At 33.8% G+C, this 10,644-nt stretch overlaps 1 protein-coding gene across 2 annotated transcripts; it reads right to left on the bottom strand.

Annotated features, from left to right (window-relative positions):
• Positions 1–5,668: 5,668 nt before the first annotated feature.
• LOC137810844 (putative E3 ubiquitin-protein ligase LIN) lies at positions 5,669–10,236 on the bottom strand. 2 transcript variants are annotated; one of them, XM_068612313.1, is made up of 7 exons: positions 8,780–10,236; positions 8,524–8,662; positions 7,474–8,441; positions 7,199–7,346; positions 6,738–6,992; positions 6,329–6,638; positions 5,669–6,118 (listed from the first exon to the last, which is right to left on the bottom strand). In XM_068612313.1, the coding sequence occupies exons 1-7, from the start codon at positions 9,871–9,873 to the stop codon at positions 5,967–5,969; spliced, it is 3,066 nt and encodes a 1,021-aa protein (XP_068468414.1). In that variant the 5' UTR covers positions 9,874–10,236; the 3' UTR covers positions 5,669–5,966. The 2 variants fall into 2 exon arrangements, with proteins under 2 accessions (XP_068468414.1, XP_068468413.1); XM_068612312.1 differs by having other exon boundaries at positions 5,776–6,121; positions 8,780–10,142.
• Positions 10,237–10,644: the final 408 nt, after the last annotated feature.

Here is a 10,644-nt window from a genome sequence, read left to right as displayed (position 1 = left end):
TTTGTGTTTTTTTATGTTTCCATTCGGTTCTTTTGTATTCTTTTGTATTTCAATCGGTTCATTTGCCTTTTCATGGGTTTCTATAAGAGTTTAGCTTGGTTACTTGTGATTTGGTGAGTTCTTGAATGTTAAGAACACTGATCCAATTCTTAGAAAGTGCCTAATCATATTCCAACTCAAGTTGAATCCATAACATGTCCTTATAATATCTCTTTCATGTTATTGGAATCATATCAACAAGGGTCAATGAACCTCCATCTCCACCTATCCACCACCAAAAATGGAAGATGGCCCAAATGAAAAACTCGGTTACATGTAGTTTTAAGCAATCACGGATAGTCTTAAAAACATTGTAAGTTATTTTCATCTACTTTTTCATTTATTTTAAAACATTAATTATATTAAAAACTTATATAATTTTGGATTCTTTCAGGATTCCTTGGTTGAGCAAAACTCCCAAGGTAACTTTGTACCTCATTGTCGTCAAGATATCATGCATCAAGTTATTGGACGACCTAAGCACCCTTATCGTGTACGTGCAGCTGGAAAAGGGGTTGAAATTCGACAATATTTTGTAGTTGCACCACGAAATTCATACCCCTCTCCACCGTAGTGACCAACGAAGAAATGATGTCTAAGATACGACAACAATTAATGGAGGATTTAAGTCAGAAGATGCAACATGAGTGTGAGTGGATGTGGCTAGAGTTTGAGGAGAAGAATCGACTGTTGCGATAGGAGTTTTTATCGCAACAACTTCGTGCTGAGCCGCTTGTTGTTCCCACTCTTAGGAGCACAAAGGGGAGTTTTGTAGCTCCTACAGCGTCAAGGGGTGTCATTGGCCAGATAAGCTAATGTGAGTTACTTATATAGGCAGCATCCTTCCTCAAGTGGTGGCCATTGGAAAAGTCTTGAAGAGGCCACTACCTTACATAACATGCCTCTCCCCCCTGATGTGGTGATGGTTATGGTGGATAAAGTACGAGTTGTTGATGCTCGTGTTCCACATATGAGGTAACTATTGTGCTTGAGGCAGTTCAGACATTCATAGCCTGGCCCATACACCTTGTTCGAATTATTCCAGAACCCTCGATAAGACTTTAATTTCATTCTATTAAATTATATTTATGTATTATATCTAATTTAATACAAATTTTCTTTATTTTGTAGAGACCTCGTCAGAAACCAAGTCCGCAAAAGAAGCTTTTGGTTCCCATTGACAATCTTATAGCTTTGTTATTATCAGTTGTTATGGCTATTGGTACAAACCCACTCAAGGTTCTGTGGAATGATACGTTTTTTGGAAGAAACATTGGCATCCCCTGTACATATAGATGTCAAATGTTTTAGAATTTGCAATTCGAAACCAGGAGCTTAATATAACCATCGTTCAATTTTTTATGATGTAAGTATCTTTCACCTATATTTCAATTTACTTTTTGTTAAATTATTATTGATTACACTTTAACTAATAAATTGTAGGTATTTCTCTGGAGTTTCTATTAATGACGGGAATCAAGATGTTTATGGATTCTTGGATCCCTATTTCATTAATCCAATTGGAGCAAAGAAATTTGAAACCCAATCATACATCACCAAAGGGAAAACAAATATATATTTGTCCTTATATTAATGAGTAAGTTCAATTATAAGTCGTCAATTATTAGTATTTCATGTTTAAAATATTTACTAATTGTTTTCATGGATGATGTAGGGGTCACTGGCAGTTACTTTTGTTATCCGTAGTTGATAATATTGTTGTGTGGTTTTGTTCACTATACAAGAAGTCATCCACACATTTGAAACAAATAGTTGATGTGTAATTACATTATAAACTTATTTACGTATAATACTTAAACTTCTACTAACAAGGTTTCTTCAATTAATCAAGGAATGGCATGGATATAACATACTCAGAGGTTAACCAGTGCAAATTGTCAAAAGATGACATGGTTGAACCTACAGGTTTGTAATTTTTGTCTTCCTCTTTTCATTGTTTATCAAAATATCAATATTAACTTTTAATTTATATTGAATTGTAATGTAATAAAAAACTGGAAGGCTATGAGTGTCACTACTACGTTATGCAATGGATGGTTATCATTGTAAGACTAGGCATTCGAAAAGATTGGGAACAAGTAATAATATTTAAATTATTCTTTATAATAAAAGTACATGTATCTTAACACTAACTTAAACCTTACTTTGTAGTGCTTTATGGAACAACCACTGCCTTTGGAAGCCCTAGGTTATGTGAGAAATGTTTGGGCCACATATTTCGTTAATTACTATAACTTTAGGATAACTAATGAATAGTATAGAAATTAGATAGATAGGAATATGTATTAGTGTTTGTAATATATTTTCTCAATATATATATAATTTGCTTCTTTGAATGAATGTGTTTGAATTTATGTATCTGGCTGTGTTTTTAAATGAACATGTTAGTTAAATAAGAAGGGAAAACACATAAAACATAATGAATTAAAAACGACCATAATAGACGACAATTATGCCCATAACCACCATTTATACCTTTTAGAGAAGGGGTATACACGACAGGTATACCCTTCTTGGAACTGTGTATACCTATATTTGATTTTCGTTATACATTACGGTTGTGAAAAGAACCGTCATCTAGATGTAGCTTATAAACGATGATTTTAGAATCGTTGTCTATTTTCCAATAATATAAACTACGTGTTGATAGATTGCGATTGTAAAACTATTGTCTAATCGCTCAAAAATTATTTTCTAAAAACTTTTATTAATGATAATAAAATTTCCTTCGAATTTGATAGACTTATATGTGAATTCACTTTAATAGTTGGTCGAAGTAAGTATTTTAATTTATTAATCTATTATTGTTTGCCTTATTTAGGATTATTGTCCGGTCCTTAATTCATCAACCCAGTAGATTTTAGTGGAATTGCTAGTTCAGTTTTAGAAAATGAAAAATAAAATAAAATTTTAGTTTAAAATTTTATTATATACATTTTTTAATTATACTGATCTAAAAAATATTTGTTATTATTGTTAGTTTATTCTATAGATTTTATTTCTTTAATAAAATACTGAAATAAAATATAAATTGAATTATTAATGTATTTTACATTCTTTAATTATTTAAATTAATTAATTTTATAAAATAAATCATTTGAACTTTATTTTCCTATTTGGCATGTTTACTTTTGCAAGATGATAAAAAAATTAGCTCTTGTTGAAAGACAATTTAATTTTTACCTTTTTGATAGGCAAATGTAAACTGCACTGATTTATTTTATTACTCTTAAATGAAATTTTATATTTAATTGATGAAATCAGACTTTTTGTTTGATGGGATACTTTTTTTGGCGACCTACATATAGGCTCACGTCGAGGTGCCCTATAAGCTATAAGCCAACTCGTTTTATAAAATAGTAATTAGATTTAAGAGAATTCAAGTAATTTTTTAAAAAAATATATACATTTATTTATATATAAAAATCATTATATCTAAAATATAAATTCAATAATATAATTTAAACTTTAAATATATATATATATATATATATATATATGTGTGTATTATTTCAATTTATTTATTTCTATAAAAAGTAAAGGAAGAATTATTTATTATTTAAAATAAAATATTAAATAAGTGTATAACTTTTTAATAAATCAAACACACCATGAAAGACCCCTAATTGCATTTCCAACAATCTTGTAACTATTATTTGGATTATTGCGATTCTAATGGAATCTAACATTACATTTGAACCTATATTCAAACTTAGATTTTAGATTAATAGTTTTTTATTCCCACTTTTCCCTTAACCAGTTTTAAATGTTATGTGGTACATTCCACTCTCATCAATTTTCGTACCGTGTACTTTCTGGTGCAAAGAGAGGGTTTGAACTTTGAATAGTATTTGGTTCGTCAATATTATTCCAACATTCCACAGATGAGACACTATTGGAGACCAAGAACTGAGAGCAGCATGTGAACAGAGTGAAGAATGGGGACCATGCATATTGAAAAATGAGGATGATTGGTCATATATTTCCTGCAAAATTTGAGTTTGGATTGTTGTCTTACTCTTTTTACTATGTATATGGCTGTTTTCATTGTTTTCTTACAGATGGGGTTCCTCTAATGCACATAAAGACAATGGAAGATACACTAGTGGCCAGCCACTGCAAGCACATGGCTCATCAAAAACCCTGTCATTTGCTGCACAATTCATTGGTACCCAATTGGATGGAGCTTAAAAATGAGAAGGAATAATAACAGTACCAAAATAGCTACTATTGGCCGTGGGGGAGGATTTCAAAGACAAAACTTATGTTCATTGCTGAATCCTCCTAGTCATGTGATATTCATCTCAAAGAATGATTCATAATTAGTTCATGTATACACTGTATAGTTGTAGGAGAATCACATAGTAAAATGTGATTCATATAAAATTTTGTAATTTTCAATACAGATTTAAATAATAACAAAAACTGTATTAGCATTCTTCCAATGAAAGAAGACAAATGGCATCATAAACTAGGCTAACTTTGTTGCTCTAATAGATGGGTGATTCAGTTAATGGGAGGAAAATAGTGTATATCAACCGACTATATAGAAACCATTTGAAGAAAACTTGCTTTGTCTTTATATATATGGGAAATTAGCATTACATTAGATGCCAAGATTTATGAATCGTACCAAAGGCCATATGCAGAGAGCCAAAACATCAATGTATAGATGACGTGGGACTTGAGCTGTGTTCCAGCGAAGCATGTTTCTTTTTGGCCTGAAAGTAGCTGACATTTGGAATCTAAGTGTTGCAAAAACTTATTCAGCTTTGCATAGTTTCTTGAGTATGGTTTCTTACCATATTCATTTATTCTTAAAACCAATTGTTGGAAAATTTAAAGAACAAAAGAGGCCAGTTAGAGTTTAAGTGTGACTTGAAATGTTATATTATATAAAACCAGTGTTGATAGGTTCATGTACCAAAATTACAATATAAATAAATGACTTCAAAGTAACATTTTTCTATAAAAATAAACAAATACAGTTAAAAACAACTTGAGAAGTGTCATATTCTCTTGAAATTGGGTTGTGAACCATTGTGAAAATCCTTTCCATTTAGATTTCCCAATACTCATTATTATTACTCAAGTGTGGGAGTTTCTCTTTGTGCATGTAAATCATTGAAACTTAACTAAAAGTGTAATCATATAATTAATGGGTGAAACTCAGTTTGCTTAGGTTGTAGAAAGAGTGAGTGTTAGACACCTTTGAAGAGGGTTGAGGAGTCTTTATGAAACTAAGTTGCTTCGAAATAGGACACTAGTACTAATCCAAGTTTATTACGTGCTTGCTTATGTGTGTACATGGATTTAATTTTGAAGTTACTATAAGCTTAGAAAAACAGTTCCTGCAATGGATGGTCACATTCACATCCACATGTTTGTCAAGAGATTCATTTTTCCTTATAGAGAGGGTTGGGGGGGGTGCTTACTTTACTCTGTCCTTTACTCTGTCACAGCCTCGAGCATGGAGGTGCACATGCACAACCACGCAAGAGATAAGTTTGTAATCCATGCAAAATGCTTAATAAAGTGCCCCCCTTTTCCTCATCTCTTTTTTGTCCTCTTTCCTTTTCCTTTCGTGGGGTGATGTTAGAAAGACATTGACATAAGGACACTTTTGTAATATTGGAACAAAAGGATAATAGCTTGATGAATGGGCAACTACTTGTATTGGATATGATTTAGCACCCAAGACTATTTTACTGTTTTCCCCGTGATATTTGTTTCTTTCTTTGGCTCAACAAGCTTTTCAGGTTGTGAGACCATAAGCTATCATAAAATGAAACAAGTAGACTTTTGGTAGAAACAATGCCACTCAAACTAATCAGCTATGCAAACTCAAGGGTGGTGATTACAATCACGCGTGTATGAAAGAGAATGAACAATTCAACACACGGAATTCAAGAATGAGCTTTGCTTTTCATTGTTTTGTATTGCAAGTTGCTTTTGGAGATGATTTCAATTAGTTCATTGGCAGTCCACGTAACTAGAGAGAGATTCTGAAGATGTTTGATTGAATCTTTATCCAGTGATTGTAGGAAAGAGACACATCCTGCTAGAAGTTAGCCAAAAGAAGGAGTTAAACAAGGATGCAAAATTCTAATTAAAATCTTGTTAACTTATAATAATATATTCTGAAGCCCCCTTTTTGTTCTGATGCCAAATCTAAAAGTTTGAGAGCAAAACTGAAGCAACTTGTCCCATTCAGGAGAAGTTTTAGATAATATTTCTGAAGATATGGCAACGGTTTCTTAGTTCATACCTGAGTTTTTTGCAAGGCATAGCAATGAATATGAAGCCAACACTCTTGCCTCAACATCCTTATCATAATTCAAGGATTTTAGCAGCAGTGGCGTGAGGATTGAGAATGGCATCGGTGGGAACTTTCTATCATCAACTAAGTGAAGGTAGCTACTCATCCAAGAAATTGTTACAAGGCTAGCTCGTGCTAAACTCGGGACTCCATTGGTTGAAGAATCTGAAAGTGCCTTTAGTAAATTATGGTTACCACTTTCGAACATGACACAGGCTGCTGTTCTTCGCCATGTTTCAGCTTCATTCTCCTCTTCATTCTAATCAACAACATGCAACCAATCAATAACTTGAATAACAAGTGATACTTAAACGATTCCTGTTTACAGAAATTGCAATAATTATAATCCAATGACTACCTTGGGAGCTGAATCATAAACAACAATTTCCTTGCCATAAGAGGAATCTTCTATGCAATTTTCTTGAAAGCCAGCTAGGTGTAGAATTGTTCTCTCCATTAATGATTCTCCTGTATAAGTAAAGTGTCCTGCTAACAAGAGTAAAGCTCTTGCTGATTGTTCTTGTATTATAGCATTACATACTTGACAATTTAAAGCAACCACAATTGCCTCAATTGCTTCTGCTCTATAAAAGCTCTCTTTGAAAGGATCTTCCTGCAAAACAACTGCTTTTCCATTTATGAACTCTTCAAGAAACTAAATTTGATACATTACGGACTAATGGACGGTTAAACAGTCTAAGAGCTTGATTTTGGAAACAATTGGTTATAGAATAACTTGGAAAAATATTCACCGAAATGTTTTTCTCCAAACAATAGGTTAATGTTTCCGTAGTAGGATTAGTAGGCTGAAAGAATTACCATAATATCAAGCATCAATAATATTACTGCAACCAGAGGACGTTCTTCGGGTGGGGCCCTCTTAAGGTACATGAACAGAATGTGCATTGTGTTTAGGCCACCCCATCCATCTTTAAGTCCCCTCAAGAAATTTAAAATCTTGGTGGTTCTGATAATTTCAAAAGACTCGTGTCAGCACTTTGCTAAAAGAAAGTAAGCAAACAAAGAGAAGAAGGATAAAAGGAAAGAAATAAAAAAAAAAAACCCTACAAAAAGTTAGGTAATGAAAAACATGCCTATCAAGATAGAGTAACTCAGCTAGCACAGTAAAGGCACATCCACTGCAACTTTTACTATTGCTGAGAACAATGAGTTCTAGTAAAGAACTCTTCTTTATATTGTCAGAGAGAAAACTCCGGCAGCTTCCTTCAGCATGAATGCAACTATAAATAATCAAAGCAACATTGTTTCTGTGGTGAACCTCTCCTTCTTCAATTCTTTTCGTAAGAAAGGTCAATCCTCCAAGAGAAACAACCTGTCTAGCATTCTCTAAATTCTTATCTTCATCAAAACCAGTAAGAAATTGGTCTATAAAGTAAATTGCAGCCTCTTGAGGACAGCATTGTACTGTGAAGAGGGTTAGAACTTTGTCCCCAAATTCTAACACTCGAAGTACAAGTGGCACCCATTCTGGTGATAACATCTGTTTTGCTTGTGGCTTTAACAGGTAAAGCAGAACGGCAGCTTTTAGGAACAGACCAGTCCTACTTAGAAGTCTCACAAAGATTTCTAGTTGTGGATCCCAGCTCAGTATAATTTCTCTAATTGCATCATTCCTCCCTACTAGTTCTGCTAAAACTGATATAGCCAATTCTAGAATTTCATCTATACTTGAGGCAAACAGTACCTCCAGGATAGCTTCAATTACACTAGATTGTGACACTGCTTCTTCAATTAGAGGGTCAACATGAGAGTTCAACCAAGCTTTGGAAATCACACGAATTGCAAATTCACATTCACTGAGGATATCTGATGAACATATAGTTGTAATAGCTCGAACAAATTCACTTGAAAGAACAGTTGTTTCGTTTCTAAATGAAGCATTGCAGGATGTGTAGTTGCTGCTGTCCACCAAGCTTTCTGCTTGCATACTCCTGCAAGAAAAGCATTTAACATAGTCCAATCTCTGTGACCCTGGCTTTAATTCAGCATAACTATTGTCAATTAACATTGAAGATTTTCCAAGGAATACTGTGTCTTGTTTCTGTCAATGGAGAGAAATAAAAAGATATTATATGTTTCAAATGCATTCTATATTTTCAATGAAGACACTTAAACAAACTTACCTGAAGTAAACTGCGGTTGTATTCATCTCCATACAAATTTTCATCATTCCGAGGGCCCCATCTAATTTTCAGCAATCCATTTTGATCAGCCAGTGTGGTAGATTTCAGCTCTTGTTTGGGACCAAATACCTCCTTGTATCTATTGCAAGCAACCAAAACACAGAAAACTCATAAGTACCATATACCTGGTTTGTTTCTTGTGAAAACATAACTAGAATGAACGAACCAATGAATGCAAAATATTCATGTCACTTACAAGTTTTTGTTGATTGAGGAATGCAAAACAAAAGAATCTGAAGATAATTTTCGTGATGATCCGCGACTTGGTCTTGATGGCAATGGAACAACAGGAAGAGAAGGCTCATTAGCCCCAACTTTAAGCCACTGCTTGTAATACAAAGCAAACAAAGCAGTTCCTGTATCCACTTTTTTCCCATACACTTTGCTCAATGTCCTCATTGTCTTCTCCTTCGCATCCTGACATTCAGTCGAAGCCGAAAGTGCATCGAGTTCCTCAGCATACCAAATTTTAAGATGGAGAAGATGAGGAAGGAATACGTGCTCCCAAAGGTCAGGAAGCAAGTAAGTCCTAGCCAAAAATGGAGAATCACAAAACACTTGCAGCAGGTGCCTAGCACAAATCCTGTTGTTCTTCTGAAGCTTGTAAACGATTGCCAAGTAGAGCTGAGCACAAGCAGAGATATGGGAATTGGGTATTCCACAAGTTGAACCAACTTCCCTTGATGTTTTACTTTTACTGTTCAATGAAGCAACTACGGTCAAAAGCTCAATGGAATTTCTTAAGCTTTCCATCTTTATCTCTTTCCTTGTCCCTTGATCCTGCGCCAACCTGTGAATATTCTCCATGCCTAGTTTCATGTTCACCAGAACCTCATCTTCTGACCCAGAACCGTTTCTCCTTCTGATCAAGTAAGAACTGCACTTGTCTCTGAGTACTTTCCTGAAATGATCATCTTTCACATATCTTCCAATGTAGCCACTGAGGACAGAAACCACTGCCCTGGTGGCTACTTCATTCATGGGAGGTCCCACGGTTCTCGAACCCGGTGATAGAAATGACTTGGAACTGTTCCAAATTTCAGAAACTGAACCAACCCTTTGAGTGTTGGAATGAAAAGACCAAGACCCATTTCGTATCGTGGAGTTGTCGAAGTTACTGTTGTTGGAGCAATCAAGGCTTTTTCGATCGTTGCAAATGTGTAGAGGGAGTGAGTTTATTATTATCTCTGGTGTTTGTGGTGAGAGTTTGAGTTTTGGCTTCAAAGGGTTGAGGTTTGGAGTTGTTTTGTAGAATCCTTCTTCTGTTAGAAGCTCTCTCAGGGAAGTCATCTCTAATGACAACGGTAGAAAGAAAGACAAATTTGAGCTTTCAGTGAAACCACTTAGAATTCAGAGACAACAAATACAAATAATCTGTTTGTTGAGAAGAGAGAGACACCCACAATTGAAAAAGAAAAAAGAAAAAGAAAAGGAAAAAGAAAGACAGAGAGAGAGAAATAATAGAAATTAGTTAAAAAAATAGATTATTCAACAAAAAAAAAAAAGACCATTGTTCATAGGTATGAACTCAGTTCCCCAGATGCTGAATTCTAACATGTAAAGAGTAAACTCATCTATTTGTATAAATAAAATTTAAGAAGTTTAATTTTTGAAAAAAAAAATAGATTATCTGGGAAAAATATCTGCAAACGTAATTTATTATATTGTTATACATTTCATGTATGTTATTTGTTCATATTTTTGCAAAAAAAAAAGTACACAATAATACTCATTCATCCAAAAAATATCTTTTCCTTTTGCATTTTTTTTGTATTCAATACACTGTTCTGTTTTCAGTTTGATACTTTGGTCTTTTTTGTGCCATTAAAAAAGGGAAAAATAGAGAAGGAAAATAAGACAGCTAGGTAAAAGAGAGGAGACAACGAGGGACTTAGGAACAGAAATGAAGACAAGAAAAGTGTTGGGCTAATCATTCAATCATGGATGGTGAAACTTTCAAGGTCTTTTAACTCCTAAGTTCGTAACTTACTAAGTTGTATCTACGGAAACCAAAACAGTTTCCTTTTCAATATAACTATATATATAGAAACTACAATTCCA

Source organism: Phaseolus vulgaris, chromosome 2 (genome assembly GCF_000499845.2).
Source record: "Phaseolus vulgaris cultivar G19833 chromosome 2, P. vulgaris v2.0, whole genome shotgun sequence".
Classification (NCBI taxonomy): Eukaryota; Viridiplantae; Streptophyta; class Magnoliopsida; order Fabales; family Fabaceae; genus Phaseolus; species Phaseolus vulgaris.
The sequence above is the reverse complement of the archived record's forward strand: the minus strand, read 5'-3'. Positions and strand labels throughout refer to the sequence as shown.